Below are 23982 nucleotides of genomic sequence, written 5' to 3'. Positions count from 1 at the left end.
AGCCAAGGGCCGCAAGAGTTTTCCGCTGCAGTTCCCGCAGCCATGCTGGGAGTGGGGAGGCCAGCTGTTACCCCCAACTCTCAGATGAAGAAGCCAAGGCCCTAAGAGGATAAAGAACTGGCTTAGACAAATGGGAGTCAGAGCTGGACTTGGGCAGAGTCCACACCTGGGCTTCTGTCCTAATCAGGCTCCTCAGGAGTCCCAGTGAGCACCCATGCCCAGCCACGGCAGCTCTGGCAGAACCTTGGGAGCCCCAGTGGGCACCACCCCCAACCACAGCACCTCTGGCAGACCCGCAGGAGCCCTGGTGGGCCCCCAGCAGCCACAGCAGTTCTGTGCAGACCCTTGGGAGTCCCAGTGGGCACTCCCCCACCAACCACAGCAACTCTGGCAAACCCTGGCTTCGGCTCCTCAGCCCAGGTCTCCCCCACCACCCACAGACACCTGCACGACTCCGGGGTCTGCCTCCCGTTCCACTCAGGAAGGGCCTTCCCCTTCATGGAAACCGGTCTCTGCACGCCTGGGAGGGTCAGGCCAGGTGGCATGGCTCAGTCCCCGGGCCAGCACCCCAGAGTCTGGCAAGTGTCCCTGAGGTCAAGTCCAGGCCCTACAGAGAATGCACCTTCCCCTGTGGGTCCCTGTGGTCTTAGGGGGGCCCCATGTGAGGCCACTCAGAGGGCAGCCTTTGTCCCCCCGCCCAGTCAGAGCCCCGTGAGGACCCTTCCAAAAACAGCCCTTACCAGAACATGCTCACATTCGTGCACTCACCCCCTCGCTCTCACGCTCATTCTCACACTCATTCAATCTCACACTTACACTCACTCAGTTTTACTCACTCTTATTCTCATACACCCACTCACTCCTGATTATTCCTACACAATTTCACGCACTCTCTCACACACTCAGACACTCTCAACACACCCCTGCAGTGCAGGGCTGAAGTCCCTGAAGCACCTCAGAGGGTCTCCCATCTATGAAACCAGAATAGTCACTTCTGTCAAGGACCAACCCCAACTCTGGGGGCGCTGTGCTCAGCCTCTAACCTGAGTTATCTCATTTATCTCTCGAATTAAAGTGGAATGTAGTTATTATTGTTATCCCCATTTCCAAATAAGGAAACTGAGGCTCAAATTGCCCACAGTCAACAGCTAAAACCTGAGTCTCTGTAGAACCGAGCCTGAGACTCAGGCCAGTTTACTCAAAACCCCAAGTTTAGCTGCCATATCACCTGCTCCCCTCAGTGTGAGCCCATTGCCTCTCCACTGACCCTTGCCCCATGAGTGCTGACCCCACGACCATCCAGGTTTCTCCGGCTGTTGGTGATACCCCTGTCAGAGCTCAGCTCCCAGCCCCGCCCTCTGTCTGGACTCCGAGACCCACCCACTGACCGGGACCATTTCTTCTGAGACCCACATCAGGCTCTGTGATTCAGCAGAGCATGCAGGGAGCAGCTCCTGGAGAAAGAGACATTCTTGGTTGAGTCTGGATGTGAAATACTGGCGATCCCAGGATGTCCCTCCTGGTGCCACAGAAGTGTGGTGCAGACCATGAGATCCTGCTATTGAGGATGAGCTCTGACACACACTAGCAGTCACACTTCTTCCAAAGTTCCTGAGGCCTGGGCTGGCCATCTTCATAAGCTTCAGTGTCTTCTCTCAATTGAGAATAACTGGGTGTCCCCAGGAGAGGGGTCACCACTGCCTGAGGACCGTGAGGAGCGTTCACTGTGCAGCAGGTGACCCATCCACCTGTGGCCCCAACACCTGGGGCAGGCACCCCACCGACCACCAGCCCTCTCTTCCCTCCTGCCTGCAGGGGTGGCCACATACACGGACAAGTTGTTCAAGTTCCGCAATAACCGCTGGGAAGACATCCTGAGTGACGAGGTCAATGTGGCCCGCGGCGTGGCCAGCCTCTTTGCCGGGCGCTCTGTGGCCTGCGTGGACAGGAAGGTGAGTCCAGGGGAACATGGGGGCCTGGGGAGAAGGGAGGCACACAGCAGCATGATGGCCAGGAGGAAGTGCCAGCAGACATCCCCAGACAGAGCATGGCTCCCAGGGGCAGAGCTCAAAGCCGCTCCCAGGGCCTTGCACATAGTGGATGCTAACATACTTTCACATCCTTTCTCCCCTGAGGGCCTCCCGGCAACCAGGGGCTGTCATCATTGTATCTGCTGGACAGAGGACACTGAGCCCCAGGGTGGGGCAGGGACCTGCCTGAGGACCCAGACGTAAATCAGAATCGGTCAGCTCGTAACCTTGTGTTCGTTCATTCAACTCATTTATGAAGTGCCAACTATGTGCCAGGCACTGAGCCATCAGGCCCCCTCCCCTATAAATGTTTATGGAACAAATGAAGGCATAGCAAAGGGGCTCATGAGCGGGTGAGTGGACGGTTGCCTGAATGTGCAAGTACTTTAGTTAATCCAAAGCACCATCGATGCTTTCCTGCCCTGCTGGTCCACCCGGCACACAGGTGCTCAACTCAAAGTGTCGGGGAAAAAGGCCAAGTTAGGAGGGAAGAAGCAGCTGCAACCATCCATCCTGTGAGGGGGCCCTGCCCGGGCATCCCAGCCAACCCAGCCAGAGCCAGAGCGTGGCGTGGCGGTGATTTATCCCTCCTGTCACCTGCTCCCCTGCCGCCCCTCCTTGGCTTTTACAAAACATCATCACTAAATCAGGGACCCAGCTGCTGCCCAGCTTCCAGGGGAGCGTCTCTGGCCTCCATTGTGGGAGTTGGGGCAAGGGAGCCAACTCATTCGGGATTTGAGATGGCACCAAGGGGATTGGGGATTCAGAGTGAATCTTCACAGCAGGGGCCTCCAGGCCTTGGGAAAAGGCAGGTGCCAGGTATAAATATTTATTTCTTAACAAGCTGGTGCTAGGAAGAGCAGCCAAGCTGGGCTGTGAAGCCACATTTAGCCCTGACCCGAATCTCTGCCACCTGGACTCCCGCCTGGTGGGAAGAATGGGGAGGAGGCTCTATGAGAGCCCCAGGGAGCAGGGAGGATCTGGAGGGCGGGGAGGGGCACCAGGCCTGGCCTCCGAGAGGCCTCTTCCATCTCCTCAGCCCCATCAGGACCAGGGCGCCCCGCACCCAGCTAAGGCGGGAACCTTCTCAGCACCAATAGGAGGGTCTGAAGGTTAATCACAGAGAGATGCACGCTGTCCTAACAAGGTCACCTACACACCCATGCACTTACCCGCAGGACAGAGGCACCATGTGAAGTGCAAAAAGAGAAAAGGGGAAAAAAAGACACTTTGGCTTGAAGCACAGTAGGCAGGCACTTAGCGGCTCGCTCACTCCCTACTCAGACCCAGCCTCAGGGAACTAGAAAGCGCCCGCACGGTCTGCCTGCCATCAGAAGAGGGGCTACTGTCTGTGTTCAGCCACTACCTTGGCAACCCCCGAGGCCCGAGAACTGTGGAGAGGTCAAGGCCAGAGTGGAAGCTGAGAGACAGGGATGCAGTGTGATGCGGGAAAACACAGGAGCAATCGTAACAATAGGAATATATTAACAGAACACTAATAATAATAGCTATTATGTTTATTAAACTGGCCCCATGCCAAGCTCTGTGCTAAGTGACTTCCATTCACCATCTTACTGGATTTTCAAATACGCCAATGAGGTAAATGCTGTCATTATCCCCATTTTACAGGTAGGAAAACTAAGGTTTCTAGCACTTAAGCAACTGACCTTGTTACCATATAGCAAGTGACAGGCAAAGCCAGAAATTGAGTCCTGCCTAGCTGAAAATGATCAGACACCTTTTTACCTCCCTGCTACCCTGACTTTGGGTAAACCTGTACCAAATACACATTTCTAACCACAGGTTCTGTTACAGCCTTTGACCTACTCCTCCCTCAGCCCCACAGCCCCTAGCTGGGGCCTGTTAGTGTACCTGATTGGTGGTCTCTGGACCAGCAGCGTCAGTGTTGTTATAAATGCAGATTCTCAGGCCCCACCCTCCAGAACTACCCATCAGAACCACTGGGGGTGGGACCCAGTAGCCTGGGTCTCAACTAGGCCCAAAGGTGACTCTGAGGTATGCTAAGCTTGGGAGCTTTGCACCAGGTAAAAGTCTCAGCCCCTACAGTATGCTGTTCTCTCCCTCTCCCCTCGCAGCCCTCATTCGTTCTCTGCCCCTAACCTGGAACACCACTGCCCTTCGTCTTCAGCTGCCTCATCACTCATCCACCTTTCTGGATCCAGCCCAAAGCCGATCTCTTACAAGAAGCGTTCCCTGATCAATAATGATTATGCCTCATGTTTATATAGCATTTTTATCTTTCCAAAGTCCTTTCACATGCGTTGTCTCATTTCATCTTCTCAACGACCCTGCCAGGAAGCAGGGGGGCTACGATTCCCATGTAACACGCGAGGAGGTGCAGCCAAAGTGGGTGAGGAACCTGCCCAAGGACATAGAGTCAGTTAGGTGCAGAGCTTGGCCTAGGATCCAGACTGACAGCCCTAGACCAGTGGTTTTCAGGGTGTGGTTCCTGAAACAGCTGCACCAGCTTTACCTGGGAACGTGTTAGAAATGCAGATTTGAGGGCGCCCTCCAGACCCCCGAATCAGAAACTCTGGGGCTAGGACCCAGCATCCAGGTTGCTTTCACAACCCCCTGCCTGCTGCCAGTTGATTCTGAGGTCGACTAAAGGATGGGTACCACTGCTCTGGACCCAAAGCTGCAGAAACATCTTCCTTCTCCTGGAATCAGCTCCCCCACCCACAGTTACCGTGGTCAAGTTCACACGTGACTTTCTGCAGTCTTCTATAACTGTAACACATCTACAACTTTTCTGTTTTGTCAACCCAATACACTGATGTAAGGAACTAGGTATAACCGCATTTTATAAATATCCTGATTTCTAGCAGAGTGCATTTCAGTTCATTTGGGCTTAATTGCCCATTTGTCGATGCGATTGCCAACAGCTGGTAGGGTCAGGCAGCGTCACGGTAAAGGCGCACTTTCCCCTTTGGCCCCATCCATTCACTCTTCATCCAGTCATTCCACACACGTACACCAAGCTCCTGGGATGGGCAAGAATCTTTCAAAGTTCTCCCTAACCACAAATGATGTTGTAAAGCAGTGCAACTCAGACTTCAGTTTTGCGTAGGGATCATATGGGGATCTTGTGGAAATGCAGATTCTGATTTGGCAGGTCTGGGCTGGAGCCTGAGAGTCCGTATTTCTAACATGCTTGCAGGTGACACTGATGCTGTTGGCCCAGGGACTGTTTTTAGTAACAAGACTCAGGTAGCCGAATCAGAATCTGCATTTTCACAAGATCCCCACATGATCCCTACGCAAAACTGAAATTGAGTCAGACTGCTTTACATCACTCAGGTAGCAGGCTAGAGACCCAGAGAACCAGAAATGAAGAGGCAGAAAAGTCTTTATGGAGCTGGAAACTGGAACAGCTCCAGTTTCCTCCCCCGACATGCCATACCTTGCGTTTTATATTCTGGGAACACTGAACAAACTGTTTGCAGCTTCCCAACATGCGATATACAATCATTCTTTGTCTCATCTCTCCCTCGAAGGTTCTTTCCCCTCCACTTCACCTGGCCGAGACTCCTCTTAGAAAACCTTTTCTGAACTTTCTATGGCCAGGTGCCCTTCCTCTGGGTTAGGAGCCCTTCTTCTGTGTACCCAGGAGACCCTAGACCCACTCTTAATCAGACCTGTAATTGCTGACACGTCTGATTCCCCCAGGAGAACCTGAGCGCCTCCCTTGGTTCACCTACCTGTTAGCCCCAGGTGGCTCTTAATCAACTTCCCCGAAGAAAATGGCTCCAAAGGGATAAAGTGACCAGTTAGGTGAGAGAGGGCTCTCATGGGACCACTGGGGAAGAAATAAAAGAAAGCAAAGAAGGCTGAAAAGAGGGCAGTGGCAGAGCACACTGTGCTGTCTTAAATTCAGCTGTTTCTCCCAGGTTGTTTTGTGCTCATGGCTTCCTTTGTTGTTATTGTTTTTAATTTTATTTTTTATTTAAGTGTAGTTGATTTACAATGTTGTGTTGGTTTCAGGATATAGCGAAGTGATTCATTACACATATATATTTTTTAGATTCCTTTCTCTTACAGGCTATTACAAAATATTGAGTATAGTTTCTGCTGCTATACAGTAGCTTGTCAGCTTCCTTAAAGCCAGACTATAAGCAACCTAAGGACAAAGACTTTGTCTGAAGTACATTTATAACCCAGGACCTTGCACATCGTTGGAGCTCAAGAAATATGTACTGTCTGATTAATTGGAGGGAAATGCTGCAAGGGATAAGAGGAAAGCTAGAAAACTGATTGAGAAATTGTGTGGATCTCTTGGGGGAAAGAAAGCATCCATTGAAGAAATAACATCATTATAATAGCAGGCAGGAAAGAATCTTTTATCAGCCGTGTTTTGGACTAGAGAGGAGAATGACTACAGTAACAAGGAACTGGTGCCCAGGGCTTCTCCTGGATGCAAAGGGGGAAATATATATATATATTTATAGTTGAGACACTGTTATAAAGGCAGAAGCCATATACAATTTCTTTCTGGTACAGGAAAAGCAAAGGGGTAGAAGTGGGAAGGAGGAGCCTGGCGTGGCCGAACCTCTTGTGCCATCCAAATTAAGGAGTGAAGAAGTATGGGGTGGGGATGGGGGAGGGAGAAGGCTCAGGAATTTGCTTGTCATCTTGGCTGGAGCAAGCTTGAATGGGAGAGAGAGAGAGACTGAGAATAATGGGAATTGGTAGATCAATCAATCAGCAAATATTTATTGAGCAGCTACCCTGGCTGGCAGCTGGAGAGAGCTCAGCTGGAGGGAGGCACATTAGAAAATTGTCTATAAAAAGGTGGTTGTGGGGGAGAGGGAGGGATGTTCTTCTGGAACAGGAGAGAGGGGAAGCACTGTGCTGTAGGACTCTGGGGGCATCCCACACTTCGTAGCCTCTGTGGAAAAGCACCTCTGGAGCTGTGTCATGCAAGGTCATGGATGCCAGACCCCAGGAGCAGAGCCCGAACCTCGAGAAAGAGCTATGGTCCTGTGAGTGGAGGGGGGATCTGCTTCCGGGCCCCCAGATGGTCCTGCTCTCTGACCCTCCCTCCCTCCCTTCCTGCTCAGGGCTCCGGACGCTACTCCATCTACATCGCCAACTATGCCTACGGTAACGTGGGCCCTGACGCCCTGATCGAAATGGACCCCGAGGCCAGTGACCTCTCCCGGGGCATTCTGGCGCTCAGAGACGTGGCAGCTGAGGCTGGGGTCAGCAAATACACAGGTAGGCAGAGTGGAACAGGGGGCCTGTGAGCTGGAGGGGCTGGGGGCTGGGGTTAGGCTTCAGGCCCTGCAAGGCTGAGTCTAATTCATCAGAGACCACAGGAGACGGTGGGTCTGTGTCCCTGGGGAGGGAGGGTAAAGGTTTTATCCTATCTCACCACCCACAGACGGCATCCTCCAAGGCCGCCTCTCCAGATGATGGGACATCTGGTGGGGTGGGCTTTGGCGGGCGCAGTGGGTGACGTCGGACATAGCCTAGAAGATCACTGCATCTTTCTCCCCTTGGAACCCCTTGCCCCATTCTCTGCTGTAACCCAAGCGATGGGTGAACAGGTTCGGTAGGAGAAAACTGACAAATCACAGAGGCCAAGATTTAAAGCATTTTTTATTGCCAAACAGCAGACGAAATTATTTACTTACACATAAGCAGCCAGGAATTGAGTGCTAAATCCCTAAGCTTCAGCTGGGTCCCGTCTCAGTAAACTGAGCTCAAAGAATTGTGTTCTTATTCCCAAACCTCTCCAGCACTTTTTTTTAAGGCACGCTCCCCCCACATCTTTCAGGATGGGGGACCTATTGTCAGAGTCTCTGACAGGGAGATCTTTCTAGGGAAGGCTGTTTTTCTAATTCCAGCACGGCTGCTGACTAAACTCTGATAATCTGCCAATAGACTGCTGATGGCAGAGCAATCTAGTTCCTGTTTAGGATGCCAAAAATCAGGAAGCCAGAGCGGTACACAACTTCTCACGTGTACTCTGGCCTCATTGACACCCTACCTGCACCTTGAATGTAGAAATTCTCTGAGCGGTTGACCTTTCTGATATGTCCGTCCCAACTGGCACTACAGAATTCCAAGTGGCAGCCTGCCTGGTTCCAAATCTGGGGGCTGGAAGGATCCCTGAAGGATCATTTGGGCCACTCCCCTGCCTTCAGCCACCTGGGTAATGGCATAATCTCAAAGTCCTCCCCAGAAAGGGTTGTCACGGCCTCCCCTGAGTTTACGATGCCTTTCTATAGCCAGCCCTCCACCTCAGTGAAAGGGGGAGATTGATGTTAACCTGTCTGACAAAGTTTGTGGGAACAAATGACTAGACAATAAAATAGTTTACACGGTTCAAGCCCCATCAGAGAGTGCGAGAGCTCTGCATGAGAGCGAGCAGCAAAGAGGCTGAGTGTCAGCAATAAACCGTGTTTTCCTGGGAAAAGGAATAAACATGCAGGAGCTTCAGCCTCGACTTGCACAGTCAATTTTTCTGAATAGTTCCCAGTTTTGTGCACTGGGCTGGCTTGGCAATTAAGTGCCTTGATCTGCAGAAGGAGGGTGGGCTGGGGAGATGAAGCACTTGAAAATGATGAGCTGGAAGGGAGGCAAGGTCTGGGAGCGAGGGCTGTACACAGAATCAAAGAATTCATAAGGTTGCAGCAGGGTGTGAGCATGAGGGGACATTGTTCACACTGGCGGGGCTGGCAGGGGGGCTGGCAGAACCAGGGGTGGGGAAGGAAGGCTGACGGAACCAGGGATGTCTCCAAGACAAGACAGCTGAGGAGCCCGGGTGGGGATGGGGGCACTGGGCAGCTGTGCCAGGCTGTGCTGGAAGGACTGGACAGCTCAAGGAAGAGACAGCAGTTTCTGTGGAGCGTGCATGCAGGCCGGGGCAGCTGGCATGCCCAGAGGACACGTTAGAGCAGCTCTGCAGATTTCCAAGAGCCATTTGGCCGACAAGAACCTATTTGGCCCACCAAGTTACTATTCTGTCTACCCGCCTTCCCCAGCCCACCCTTTCCCTGCCCGCCAAGCCCCACAATGCTACCCTGCAGCCCCCATAGTCACTCTGTTCACGACACATGGACATCTGGCTGGAAAACTAGCCCAGATGCCCCCTCAGGAATGGACCCCAAAGGTAACAGCCACCACTGGAGCCCAGCCTGATTGCCAAGGCTCTGACACACGGCCAAGACTCAGCTCCAGGAGGGTGCCCTGGGCCCTGGGAGAGATGTCGACAGTGAGGAGCAGGGCCTGAACAGGCTGGGAGGGAAGCAAGCCTCGGCCAGCTGTGCCGTCAGAGAGCCGCAGTCCCTGGAGCCAAGGCGCGCAGCACCCATCTGCCGGACGGACCAGAGAGCCGCCCGTTTGCACAAGAACAAATCGAGGTCCAGAGAGGAGAAAGGACCTGCCCAAGGTCACACAGGAGGTTTACAGAGACACTAGCACTGAGGGCCCCAGCCGCTGATACCTAAACTACCAGAATCAGCTGACCTTTCAAACGACCTCCAGCTTGAGAATCCTGCACCAGCATGCAAGACAGGAGGGGCTGGTGAAGAAGGAAGAGGCGCACCCACCAGAAACGCGGCCCCAGGGATTGGCCTTCTGGACTTTAATTGCGACTCCCGGTTTTTCTGATTGAAACAGCTGCCTGCCCTCGGCTGCTCAGGGAAGCAGGGGGGTTGGCCTCGGCATCCCGGGCTGCAGGGCAGGCAATGGTGAAGCCCACACCGAGCTGTCGGGCTCCGCGGAAGGGGGAGGGGAGGCATCCTTTCCAGACTCCCGATTCCGCCGCCGGCCGCCTCTCTGCTGGGTCACAGTGCCATCTAGCGGCCAGCGCGCCCGCTCTCGGGGGACTCGACGGTCTCTGGAGGGCGGCGTAGCCCGAGCCTCCCATGCAGAGTTGCGCAGCGGGAAGCCCACTCCCTGGTGGTTCCTGGTTCTCCTAGCCCCGCCTTCCCCAGCTGCCTACAGCCTTTTGTAGCCTGAGCTGCCCTGCATGGGAATCCTAAGAACTAGTTCTCCCCATGACCGAGAGCCTGTCAGGAACTCGAGGGAACCAAGAGTTTTGCCGCCGCCTCTATGGCCCCCCAATGATCTCAGACATGTCCCCAGGCCTCTCTGAGCACCTTAAATTAGCCCTCTAGCAGAGCTGCTAAGTAGCCAGGATCTGGAGCCAGAGTGCTGGGTGCAGATCTTGCTTCCACCATGTCCTCCTGCCCAGGCAATAGAGAGCAAGTTATTAACCTCTCTGGACCTCAGTTTTCTTGCCTGCAAAATGGGAATATTAAAAGAGGTACATATAGGGCATGCCTGGCACAGGGCCTGGCACACAGACAGTACATACAAGTGTAGCGGACATCAACACCCTCCAATGAGGTTCTGACAGAGGGATGCTGGTCATTTCCTGAGTGTAGGGAGCACAGCCATGTGCTTTGTTGCTTAGTTGTGTCTGATGCTTTGGGACCCCATGGGCTGCAGCCCGCCAAGCTCCTCTGTCCATTGCCAGGGGATTCTCCAGGCAAGAATACTGGAGTGGGTTGCCATGCCCTCCTCCAGTGGATCCCAACCCGTGGATCGAACCAGGTCTCCTGCAATGCAGGTGAATTCTTTACTGTCTGAACACAGAAGGAAGCACAAAGCAAGCAGGACCAGCCCCTGCCCTGGAGGTATTCTCCATGTGTCTACTCGGCGTAGACACCAGGGCTCAGGTGTGGGCATCTTTAGCCCTATTCCCACTGGAATCCATCTATTTTCCCTTCTTCCCTCTGGACCCAGCCTCTCCCCAGCCTCTACTTCCTCAGAGGACCTCTGCGATTTGGCCTCACCCTTTTAGGGAGCATCTGTCCAGGCTGCAAGGTGATGATTAAAGAAGCCCTGAAAGAAATTTGGAAAGAAAATGAAGGTGGATTTACAATGCTGGGTGGAGAGTTTTGCTGTTGGCTGGGAGCAGTGTAGAACAAAGCAGCGGGCAGATCTGATTTATAGAAAGTCATTATTGGAGGAGACAGAGATGCCTAAAGCCCAGCTGAGGCCTTCTGGCGGATCCCCACTAGCCAGCTCCGGAGAAGGGGCAGTAGCCTGGGGACCTCAGAGCCTCCTGGGTTCCCAGGCGGGTGCTAGCCTTTCGGTGGGAGTGCAGCCAAACGTGTCAGCTGGGGACAGGCAAGGCTAGAGTGACAGACTCCTCAGCCCGGGCCTGGGGCCCCCGGGGAGCGCAACCACAGGCCTGCCAGGGGTACCCAAAGCCCCAGCCAACAGAGTGTCAGATGCATCAGATGATTGACAAGAAGGGACATCGTTTTTTTATTTAAAGCAAGCACAGATGTATTACAGAATACAAATGCAATCTTGGTATGCATTTTCTTCAGCTAAAACAACTGAGTTTTATTTTAATGTCGAGCTTATTATGGCTGGCCATTCTGGGGCTTTATCAGAGTACAGACCCCTCTTCTAGGGAGAGGGAACTCGAGTAGAAATGTTTGAGAGCACCCTGTGGGGAGAGAGTGGCTCTGAAGTCACTCAGGCATGGGTTTCAGCTATGATCCATTGCCCCCTAGCTGAGATTACGCCTCTGCGAGCTTTGGTTTCCTCACCTAGAAAATGGTGAGGTGGGTGGATCACACAAAACCTAGGACACGGGACTGAACCACAGAGCATCTCTTCCTGCCCCTCCTTGTCCAGCCCTCTCTTCTGAAATAGCTTCTTCCAGCCCTGCCTGGGGGCAGGGCAGGGGAGTACACAGAGGAGAAGGACTTCGCTCCTGCACCCACCAGGTGCCCACGGTTTGGAAATCCCCACCCAGCAGACAAGTGATGGGGGTTGTCCTCCTGCCCCTCCTCACCCCCTCAATCTTCTTCAGGGACAGGCTGGAGGGATTAGGGACGAGTGGGAATATCCTTGTCTAACACCCTCCATCCTGGCACACTTGGAACCCTTCCCAGCGCCTGGATGGCTCTCACAGGGTCAGGGGTAGCAACACCAGCCCCAACACCATATTATTGTGTTAGAAGCTTCAGGAAATTTGGGCTGTTACCATCCTGTCCTTTTCACACCCCCTTCTCCAACACACACACACACACACATACACACACACACACTGTTCATTCCTCCACCCCTTCATGTACACTGCTTTGCTACTCTTTTAATATCTTGGACGTTCTTGGCAGCCTGCAGGCCTTAGCATCCACTGGAATCATTAATCAGCAGAATAATCCCACAGGTCCAAGTTCCTTGTCTAATAGCCTCACTGCAGAGCCTCCACGGTACGGACTGTGAATGGGCCCAGGAATCCACTCCCAGCCACACTTATCCTGAGATCCGGCTTGGAGGATGCCCTGAAAAGGAGAGCTGGGAGGAGCCTTGGAGACCTTCTCGCACCACCCCCACACCATTTCACCGGAAGGGAGACCAGTGCCTGGAGGGCACACTCCACAAGTTCCTGCCACTCCAGGCAGTCCCTGGAGGCTCTTCCTTAGCACAGCAAATCCCCTGCCTCTTCATCCCGGCCCTTCTGCTGTACTGTTTGGGGTGGTGCAGCCATGCCCCCAACTTCCTACAACCACCCTTTGCCTTCCCCACCTTCAACCATGAGGGCTGCCCTCATGTGGTTTGAGAGATGGATTGTTGTTCAGTTGCCCAGTCTTGTCCAACTCTTTGCGACCCCATGGACTGAAGCACGCCAGACCTCCCAGTCCCTTGCCATCTCCTAGAGTTTGCCCAAGTTCACGTCCATTGAGGCGGTGATGCCATCCAGCCATCTCATCCTCTGATGTCCTCTGCATCTAAAATGGACTTGGTTCTGCGTCTCCCAAGTGTAGGGTTCAGAGGTTTAGGGGTGCAGCTCTTAACGGCGAGCAAGGCTTGCCCTATGGACACAGAGCCACAGAGCTGGTCATCAAGGGGTGCCAGAAACCAACCCGAGAAAGAGGGGTCCACAGGGAAGCATTTTCCCCTTGATCCTCTCTCCCGCCCAGTCTGGTGGGCAGAGTGAGAAGCCTTCAGGGAGGGGTGGAGAGGGAGCCGCATTCATACTCAGCAGCAGAACAAGGAGGTCTTTGAAGCTTGAGAGTGTTAGCAAAATAAAGGGATATTATTCTCCCAGCAGGTGGGAAATAGTGGCACTAATGAGTCTGTGGCACTTGACGTTTTTCCAAGGTACCTTCCAAATACCAGCTCACTTAATATTTATGACAGCCCGAGAAGGGGTTATTATTATCAGTCTCGAGTGATAGGTGAGAAGCCAGATGCCTGGAAAGGCTCAGTGACATGCCCAAGGTCACACAACTCGAACTTCCTGACCACCCCCCACCTTTCCCACCACCAATGCGCCTCTCTAGCCCCAACTGCGGAGCTGCATGCCTCCAAGAAAATATTCTGGCCTCAAGTATAAAGGAATTAATTGATGTAAAGTGGAGTTTAACTCCCTATTGGGACATCATTTTCCAAGGCTGAATAAAGATGTTCCTAACTGCCCTGGGGTAGTCCCATAGGGTGTGTGCTAAACCTCAGAGGCCACGAAACAGGATGGGTATGACAGAGAAGATGGGGCGAAGTCAGGAAAAGAGCTATGGGAGAGGGCAAGGTCTAGGCAAAAGATACTTGCTAAATAACGGGCCTCTGTCATTGACCAGGCATGGAGTGGGAGGGTCAGGCTACGCTTAAGATGAATGGATTTTATTGGTCTGAAGAGCCCTTACACGATGGACCTGGGAGTAGCGTTCCCCTTTCGGCCTCAGAGAGGGGTGCAGGTACCTGGCTGCCCCTGCTTCAGATCCCCTTAGACCCTCCATCCTGAGTCTGCTACAGCTGGTGCCCAGGAGGCTAGCTCCCTGTCAACTCACCTGCTCCCCAACTGTATGGTGAACTTGCCAAGAAGGAGTTGTGGGTAACATCTCTGTTATGGTCCAGTTGCCATGGCAATAAATTGTCACTAATTAGTAGTGTGGTTACCATGGCAATTTTCTAGTAATTACAGGTTACAAATGGTGCAAGGCTTCAACCCAACCCAATTAGTTAATTAGAAAGATTTAGAAATTTGTCCAAGAGGGAAATAACCTGCTTCGGAGAAAATGAAGGGAATGTGTCACAGCTTGGGAGTCAGAGGCAGAGAGGAAACTGGAGGATGCTGGAGCGGGGGGAAGAAGGATGGAGTTGCAGGGCAGCAAGTCCTGGAGCCCCACCTGGAATTGTTGGGGGTCCAGACAAGATGGAGAATTTCTCACCAAAGCCAGCTCCTGGGCTGGAGTCTGGCAAGACAAGGGCAGGACCAGCAACCACTTATTGGCAACTCCTTGAACAGGCAGAAGAGGTGCCCAGGTAGTGGCCTAGCACCCTCCCTGCTGACTTAGGAAAAGAAAAGCATCTGAAAGCCCCATGCATGGCTCTCCTAATGAAAATGCCTGGCCTGTGCAACTTGGATGACACGCCCTGAAAGCATTGTGGATTCAGGGGCTCTGTTTTCATGAGGCTTGGGCTCTCCTTGAGAGTTAATTAGATTACCTGGGAGGAATCAGGAGACACAGGGCCCAGAATGTGTTAACAAGGAGCCCCACAATGACCCCTGTAGCAATGCCATTTGCCCCAGTCTGTTCCCCTGCCCCCAAAGCTGGCCCCTGATGGGCAGGCTCCGCAGGTGAGAAAGGTTCCATGATTTCCTCCAAGGACAAATCTCAGAAGAGAAGGGCCTGGGGACCAAGAGAACCTCCATCCCAAATTCAGTTCAGTTTAGTCCCTCCGTCGTGTCCGACTCTTTGCGGCCCCATGGACTGCAGCACGCCAGGCTGCCCTGGCCATCACCAACTCCTGGAGCTTGCTCAAACTCATGCCCATCAAGTCGGTGATGCCATCCAACCATCTCATCCTCTGTCGTCCCCTTCTCCTCCCACCTTCAATCTTTCCCAGCATCAGGGTCTTTTCAAATGAGTCAGTTCTTCACATTATTCATAGCAGAAACCTCTGCCTTGTCTGGAGGCGGGCTAATGAGGGGGCTTGGCTCAGCATCACTCAGGTCCACTGAGCTCTCATTTATTTATTTTTAAAAATCACATTCTTCTGAGTGCCCTAATAAACTGCTGTTATTGTACTGAACAGCCCTTCAGAGCAGTACTTTCCAAACTTTCCTGTGCACATAAACCACCCGAGGATCCTGTTGGGTGCAGGTCCTGGTTGGGTGAGTAGGCGCCTGAGATTTTGCATCTCTGACAAGCTCACAGGTGACGCCCCCGCAGCTGGTCCACAAGGCTGTAGGGCTCACAGAGACCTTTCCGAGCATTTGATCCTCTTAGTTTTCTCACCTCATTTGATCCTCTCAAAAGGCCTGAAAGAGAAAAGGCAGGGCACACTATCCGCATTCTACAGATGAGAATATGGAGGCTAACCAGGCAGCATGAATTGCCCAAGGTCAAAAAAGCCAAGCTGGGACTAGAACCCGTGTCCTGGTCGTGGTCAAGCTATTTCCTGCCCTGAACTTGGGGTGGGGGTGGGGCAGAGGGAAGGCTTTCAGGGCTTTATTTGAAACTCATAGGTTGGGGGTGGTTTGTTCAAGACATTTTAAGATTGAGCTTGGTGACATGTCCACATCGATTTTGGGCACTTCAAACCCTAACATAGGGCTGGTTTTCTTTCTTTTTGTCCTTAAAAAATATATACCTTATTGGATTTTTTCCTTTCAAACTGCAGAAGCAATTCTTGTTGCAATAAGCCAAACAATACAGACATTCCCCAAAAAAGGCAGCCAGTGTGAACAGCTCAGGGTGTGGCCTTCCCCACTTTTTCCAAAACTCAAGAGCAAGTTTGCACAAACATATATTCAGGAATATCATTTGTTTTCCTATTAAAAAATAAAAACAGGATCATATGATACTATTACTTGGCAAATTGCTTTTTCATTTAACAATATGTCATGGGCATTCCTCCAAGTCAATATTATGGATCTACACAGTCTTTTTAGCAGCTGCAGACTAGGCCGTCATATGGATGCACTGTAATCCATTCAGCATCCCTGTTGATGGACAGGCAGGCAGGTGCTCACATCTGTTTCCTACATCAGTCTAAGCAAATGAGGCCTCTTTGTACCTGTGCCTGGAACCTATTTCTCTAGGTCCTTAGAATGGGAACACAGCCAGTATCATGACCAGCATACGTGCCATCAGGGTAAGGCAGGGGGCTGTCAGCAAATCTGTGACTTAATCTAAATGCTGTTGGCAGAGGTGAGTTTAGGAGTAGAATTTAGTCACCGAAGGGAAAAGCTGTGCGTGGTGACCTGTGTTCCTCAACTCAGGGACTCATTCCATGGGCACTAAGTGACTCTGTCTTGCCCCTCACTTGCCTCACCAGCAGTGCAGCCACCCACCACGTCGGTTTATGGAACTGTGAGCCCAACTCTGGGCTCCAGGAAGCATCAGAAATATCAGAATCCCCCTTCCCCAGGCTCCTTGTGGCATCACCATCGCAGCTTCTCTAGGGCCCTCCGCCTGCCTCCAAGGCCTCCCCCATCCTCTACGTGGGCCTGGGGCTTTGATTCTTCCACTTAGTGAAGGTCAATGTCCTCTCCAGGGGGCCGGGGCGTCAGCGTGGGCCCCATCCTCAGCAGCAGTGCCTCGGATATCTTCTGCGACAATGAGAACGGGCCCAACTTCCTCTTCCACAACCGGGGTGACGGCACTTTCGTGGATGCTGCGGCCAGCGCTGGTGAGTGCAGCCTCTGCCTGTGTCCCCCACCCCCACCCCACAGGGGACTCCGGACTGCCCTGCTCCCTCCAGGCCCCACAGGCCCCAGGGAGAGAGGGACTAGTCACCATCTGCACAGCTAATGTTGCGTGTCACCTGTAATCCCACATCCATTTTAAACATTCAGCTCAATCCAGTGACCATTAATTGAACCCCTGCTAAGTGCCAGGCTAGTGCTAAGAGCCGGGGACCCTGACTTGAATAAGATCACCCTACCCGACTCTCACCCCCTATATACAAGGCACTGATGATCTAGAGGGGGAAACCGACAAATAAACGAACAGCTATAATAAGAAGCAGAGTAAAATCCACCCAAAACAGTATTCCAGGCTCCCAGCTCTGCTCCCCTTTCCCCCGCTGTGCTCACCTGTCCTCTGCCTCAGGGCCTTTGCACCTGCCAGTTCCCTCTCCCTTCTCTACCTGCAGAACTTCTATTGGTCCCTCAATATTCATTCACGTATTGTCTGTGAAGCCTTTCCAGCCTCCCTGTGTGCTGCCTGGCTGAGACTGGAATCCCCCTCCTCTGTGTTCCCACTGCCCTTGCGAGTACCACTCACTCAGGCTCCTACACCATGGTGACCATCTGTCTGTGTCTGCGAGGACTGGGACACATAATAAAAGCTTGTGGACATAATCAGTCTGCCCTTCAGCTATTTCTTCCCACCTGGTACCTGCTCCTACGCGCCTTGCCCAGGAATGGGAGGTCTGATTTCCCCTCCTCTTAGTATAGCAACAAGCTCCAGTCTCCAGGAGAAGAGGTGAGCGGGGATGTAGACACATAGATCAAAGGTCCTGCAAGCTCCAGCTAGTGCTGACAGCTAACATCCAATCCCTGAGCAGGTACCAATCCATTCTCTGTGACAACTGCCCTTCCAGCGCTCTGCGCCAGAGTTCCCATTTTGAACACCCCACCAACGCATCCTTGCAGCCGATCAGCTCCCCTTATCTCCTTTTTCGGGCAAAGCTAGAGGTGGAGGCAGCTCCCCAGCCTGTCTTCCCACCCAGCTCACCTGCTGTATACTCCGGCAGCAAATTTTCTCATTGCTGAGAAATCATAAAATGAAGGGGAGGTGGTGGCGGAGAAAACCGAGAGGACTTGATAAGGTGTTACAGAGATGGAAGCAGAGGTGAGCAGACAAGTTGGAGTGGGGGAAGGTATCAGGCGGGAAGAGAGAGGAAAGGTGCTAGGCCCGTAATTGAAAGTCAGAGTGATTGCAGGGGTTTACCAAGACATGTCAAGAGGGCATTCATCACCCAAACAGATGCTGCTCTGAAGTGCAGCCTGGCACCGATTATTCCTGTGAAAGGGAACCAACTCCTTGTCAAGGTGCCTTGTAGATAGGAGAGAAATGGGCCAATGCAGAAGGCCACCAACATTAGCGCTGGGGCGTTTTGTGGAGAATTAACAGGGTATTAATCCTAGAGGTTGGGGGTTGCCCGCATTCTTTTGAAAGCCCTCTTTCTCAGGATCTCCATGTTCACAGCTGGCAAGAGCTACCTGTGTCCTGGGTCCGTGGTCCCCACCCCCCATCATACTGTCATTCACCTGCCAATGGCAGTTTGTCCCCCCAAAGACTCAGCGTGGGTGTTTAGAGCTGGCCTCCTCTGCATCTCAGCTGTGCCCTTGGCCTGAGGGACTGTGTCTGCCAGGGGCAGCCAGGAGGTCAGGCCACCCCTCTGGGCAGAGCCACCCTCTGTCCTCCCCAGGGATCAGCTCAGTCCCACTGGCCCCTGGCAGATGCAGGCACAGCACAAACAGGTGATGCTGGACACACAAGCTTCCCCCACAGATCTCACAAGGCAAACTGTGGTTTTCTTAGTCATGGAGCAGTTATTTCCTCTGCTGTCACCGAAGTCCCTGGTTGCCTTCTGTCAAATTATTTATGTCTCTCCATTCAGTAAGTATTTACAGAAAACTGCCAGGTCACCACAGACACTGAGACAGATGCTGTGGGAACACAGATGAGCAAGAAGACAGACCCTGACCTCGTGGAGCAGAAAGTCTAGTAGAAAAACCGAACCCTGCAGTGGAGCAAGGTCGCACCTGTGATCCACACAACGGAGGAGAATGGGAGGCTGTCGGGATGAATACCGGGGTGGGTGGGAGGGGCTGTTTTTATGGGAGTGATCAGGGAAGGCTTCCCTGAGGAGGTGACATTATAGCTGAGAGCAGAAGAGAAACAAGGAGCCAGGTAACCATGAGCTGGGGAAAGAGCATTCTAGGAGAAGAGACCAGCTTAAGCAAAGGCCCAGAAGCTGAAAAGAGCTTGGTTCGTTTGTGGAATGAAAGGAACCCTGTATGACTGGTGCTTATGAGGAAGGTGAGATAAAGACAGATAAGGTGGGCAGGAATTTGAACGTGACTCAAGAGCACTGGGGAATCACTGAGATTTAAGCAAAAGAGTGATGATCAACTCAATGTATCCCCATGTCAGGGGTGGCTGGGGAAGGCTTTAAGTCCTCCAGGATCTCCACAGTTCTCCTTCCCCAAAGTCATGCTACCCCAAAACCAAGTAAAAAATAGTACTTTCTGGGCAAAGGCATCCTGAAAACAAGTCTCTGGTTCTCTCTGCAACCAGACGGCTTCCCCCCTTCTACCCCTGTGGAGGAATCAGGACACAATGAGGTTCATCCCTCCTGGTTGTTCTGCACACCCCCACCCCCACCCTCGACCCCTGACAAGGCGAGTGTCTGTGGAGCCTACAGGGCCGCCCTGAGGGCTCCTGCCCTTCCTCCCAGGTGTGGACGACCCCCACCAGCACGGGCGCGGAGTCGCCCTGGCGGACTTCAACCGTGATGGCAAAGTGGACATCGTCTATGGCAACTGGAACGGCCCCCACCGCCTCTACCTGCAGATGAGCGCCCACGGGAAGGTCCGCTTTCGGGTAAGAAGGGGCCTCTCTCCCACTTCCCCACCCTCTATCCCCCCGTGACTCCCACCAGGGTGAGCAGGCTCTGCAGAGCCTGGGGGCAGGGTGGCCACAGTGAAGGTGACATCCAGCCAGCCCGGGCTGCTGTGCTGTCCACAGTGTCCAGAGCATGGTCATTAGCAGAGGAGAGAGAGCAGCCCCCAAGGTGGGAGTCAGGGCAAAGGCCCCATGAGAGGGGTTTCATTGTCTGAATTGGGAGCACTTCTCCCATAGCCCGGGCCTGAGCATTTCAAATCGAGGCTCAGGCCAAGGGTACAGTGGGAGTAGGGTCGGGGTAGGTTGAGGTCACAGAGCTCCCAACAGCTGCCCGCTCTGGCCAAATAGCAGGTGGTGGGCAAGGTGACATCAGACCCCTCTCTGTGCCCCCTCCCTGAGCTATCAATGGTCTGTGATGCCAAGAATTCTTCAGAAAAACTGTTCAGTGGCAGGAAGGGAGGTGCCACCAGGCTAATGAGCTTGAGATTGGGCCTTTCTCAGGGAAGGTGATGCAGAGCATGGGACGGTAGAGATGCTTTCCAGGAGTCAGGATGGCTCTGGAGGTACGTAGTCTTGCCAAAAGCCCCCAAGGGAGCAAGAAACTTGATGATCCCAGAGAAGTCTCCAGGGACCTTCTCTCTGAGGGACCACCACAAGCCCCCTCTCTGAAGGTAGCCACCTAGGCGTGCTCAGGCCCAGCACTGTCTCCCTGCAGAGGCGTGAGACCCAGGCTGTCTGGGTGGGGAGGAGGGACACCCTGAACTCGGGACAGCTGATCCTAGGATCGTGGGTGATTTTCATCTCTGTTCAGCTTTTTATTCTAACACAGGTTCGCAATCAGGGGTGATTTTGTCCCCACCCCAGGATATTTGATGATGTCTGGGGACATTATCAGTTGTCACAGGTGGGATCAAGTGCTACTGGCATCTCTTATGCAGCAGACTGGGTGCTGCTAAACATCCTATGAGGCACTGGAGAGTCGCAACAAAGAGTGATCCAGCCCCAAATGTCAGCCAACCCTCTCGACAGCCCAGTCCAGGTCACAAGAGCAATGATAATAGAGGCCCCATTTATCAAGTGCCTTCCGTGTGCCAGGAGCTGTGCTAAGCATCTTACATACATTATCTTGGAAGCCCAGGCATCCAGCTGGGGCAACCCCAAGGGGCCTATGTAGGTTTCCATTTTTACAGAATCAATAGAATAACGACTTCAAGGTCCTGAGGTCTCTTTGTTACCAGCTCTCGTGGCCCTGTTCAGCCCACCCTTGACAGCTGGCCAGGCTCTCAGTCAGCCTTGTGATTGCATTGATGGGGACAGCCTCCCTCCCTGGGCAACCCAGAGCAGGCAGCTCCTTCCTGCCACCAGGGGAGAGGGCCTGAAGCAGGAGGCTTGGGGCCAAGGGGCAGGGGGCCACCCCCAGACACCCCCATGGGCCCTTCCTAGTTCTCCCCACATGGGCCCTGAGATTTAGACAGATTTCTAAGTCTTTAAAGGACAAACTCACCTGGAATGGATATTCTGCTCAGAAAAAAAAAAAAAAAAAAGGCCTCCCTACACAGCTCTTCTTCTATTTAAAAGTCAGGTTCCATACACGCGACCCTTTGCCAGGTCCATCAAGGCCCTGTCAGCACTTTGAGGTCCCTGCTGGGCTGTCCTGGGTCTGGGGTCTCCTCATGAGCCCTGGGCAGAGGTATCTGATCCTGCATGTCCCAAAGTGGATGTCTCAAGAAAAAAAAAAAAAAAATCAAAAGACTCCAAGAAAAAAGGTAATGGAGACAGCAATACCCAGCTGAAGGCCACCTCTGCCACTTTCCATGAGGCTGACAGCTGGGGCAAGGCCAAGACAGACCCCTCGGGATTCACCTTGAGCCCACTCTGCCAAGCTCTTTATATGCAGTCCTCACAGCCTGAGCAGCTATTACTTATCCCCGTGTTACTAAGGAGGAAGGTGAGATCTGAGGGGTTGAGTAACTTTCCTGAGATCACACAGCGAGTCAGCAGAGAGGCCTGGATTCAATGCACAGGATTTCCCAGGTTCCACCCAGACTGTGCCTCGGCTGTGGAGGAGAAAGGGCACACACTAGAAAGGACCTCTAGCATCTGGTGTTGGAGCCAGGTGGTGGCCCGGCTCATCAGCTACAACAATGGGCAATTTCCTTCCTCTCCCGGACTCAGTTACCTTACCTGTGAAATGGGAATGCTCATGTCAGCCCTGCCTCGAGTGACCGATAGGAGGGCCACGTGTGGTCCCGACCAGGGAACAGCAAGGCGCTTCCCTGGTGTGAATTTGGACTGTTCCTCTTACCTTCTTGTTCTCCTACAAGCAGCCTGGGGTTCATGTGGTCCTAAACACAGCACCCTGGGGCCCTTACGGGAAAGATGATAGAGGATGTGCTAGTGTGGGTTTTTATCTTTGCACACAAACAGGCACGCGCACACACAGGCACGCACACACAGGCTCGCACACACAGGCACACACAGGGGTGGTGGGAGTCGGCCTCTGGCCCACTCTGTCCGCTGACCTGCAGCCCTCTCTCTCCAGGACATCGCCTCGCCCAAGTTCTCCATGCCCTCCCCTGTGCGCACAGTCATCGCCGCTGACTTTGACAATGACCAGGAGCTGGAGGTCTTCTTCAACAACTTTGCCCACCGCAGCTCCTCAGCCAACCGCCTCTTCCGGTAGATGCTTCAGCCCGGCTCGTGGCTACTCACCCTTCGCAATGGGGTCAGGGAGGAAGGTTTAGGACTCAGAAGAGGAGCTCCAACGGGAGGGAGGAGGCAGGTCCCCTGGTGAAGGAGCAGAGAAGGGGGAAGGACAGGCATTGAGTGAAAAGTTGAGAGAATGGCAGGAAGCTGGCCTCCTGCTGTTAGCAGAGGGTGGAAATGGGTGGGGGAGGGGGGAACCTGGGCAAAGTGTACACAGAAGCCAGGTTCCACTCTACCGTCCAAAGCAGTCCCAGAGCCAAATCTATTTGGGTGCACCCGGATGAAGCCAATACAGGTGTATTGACTATAGGACTTCTCATAACCTTAACATGACTGTGAGTATCTTATGCTCCGAGATGGATGGAGTATTCCAAATAGATTTGACCACAGGGCACTGCTTTCAGAGATTCTGCTTTTGGGATTGGCGCTCTGCAAAATATCCTTTGGGAAATGCTAGATGAGACAATTAGTGGTGGACAAGAATGAAAGCATCTGAGCGTTGCATGTAAGAAGGAGAGGTTAGATTTTCCAAGGCAGCACTTCTCTAACCGGGGCCCAGAGACCACTGGTGTCAGACTCACCTGGAGTGCTTCTTTAAAATACAGAATCCCTAGGCCCAGCCCAGATCGCCTGGATCTGAATCTCCAGGGTTGAGGCCCAGACATCTGTCTTTTTTAACACATATGCTAGGCATGAGGTGATTCTTAGCACATTAAGGTTGGAGAGCTGCTGTTGGGGAACAAACCTCAGGACCCATGTGGCCTGAGATGGCCCTGTTCCTGGCCTGCAACATGCTAATGGGCCTCCGGACCAGGTCGGGAGAGGAGGGTGGCCCAGGGCCTTGGATGCAGGAAATGGGCCACATCATCTGCTCGGTTCCCCAAGACCCCACCCCCTCCCCCAGGAGGGCCCCCGACTATTAATAAAAGGCAAGGGCTGTGACTAAGTGTGTTTTAAAATATAATTATTAACAAAGCATCAATCCCGACTGGCTGTAATCACCCCCCGAAGGCCCCAGATTTACTAATTAGGTGCCTCACAAAAAGCTTATTCACAACTTCCAGATTAATTGCAGAAGATCAATTGCTCATTAACAGAGACACTGCTTTCCTTCTCTGGCTAATAAAGTGTCCCTCACCAGGTCCCTTGAGCACCAGAGAGTCTCTGTAGTCCGAGAACCCAGGCATGTCCCCTGCCCGCCTGGCCTCCATCAAATCCCCATCCTCCCTCTGGCCATCCCGAGGGCAGGCCGGCCCAGGCTGTCCACACACACGGTCACCCCCCGGGTCAGTGCGTCTGCCTCCACGCAGCAGCAGGAAAGCCACTTCCCAGTGGCTGGGGCCCTGAGTCCCTGTGGCAGTGGCAGGGGCCACCACTCAGCTGGCAACTCTGGAAGTGGAGCCCCCACCTACCCCACACCAAGCGGGCTTGTCACCTATGGCTGAAAGAATGTGGTGGGCTCCTTGTAGGAGTCACTGGAGATGCCAAACCTCGCTGTGCTTGAGTCCACAAGCCCTTCAGCAATGCCTGGGAAACCAGGGAACTCATCACCCACACCAGGTGCTAAACAAGTGTGCAGGGACCCTGTTAATAACGGCAGGACCACGGGC

At 53.2% G+C, this 23982-nt stretch overlaps 1 protein-coding gene across 1 annotated transcript in view; it reads left to right on the top strand.

The window, feature by feature from the left end:
* CRTAC1 (cartilage acidic protein 1) overlaps positions 1–23982 on the top strand; it is a 151534-nt gene that overhangs the window by 107156 nt on the left and 20396 nt on the right. Inside the window, exons 4-8 of the mRNA XM_068961490.1 lie at positions 1816–1952; positions 7112–7268; positions 16587–16721; positions 19500–19645; positions 22209–22345. Of these exons, the coding sequence (XP_068817591.1) occupies positions 1816–1952; positions 7112–7268; positions 16587–16721; positions 19500–19645; positions 22209–22345 (712 nt within the window). The remainder of the gene's footprint in view (positions 1–1815; positions 1953–7111; positions 7269–16586; positions 16722–19499; positions 19646–22208; positions 22346–23982) is intronic.

Source organism: Capricornis sumatraensis, chromosome 23, assembly GCF_032405125.1.
Source record: "Capricornis sumatraensis isolate serow.1 chromosome 23, serow.2, whole genome shotgun sequence".
Classification (NCBI taxonomy): Eukaryota; Metazoa; Chordata; class Mammalia; order Artiodactyla; family Bovidae; genus Capricornis; species Capricornis sumatraensis.
The sequence above is the reverse complement of the archived record's forward strand: the minus strand, read 5'-3'. Positions and strand labels throughout refer to the sequence as shown.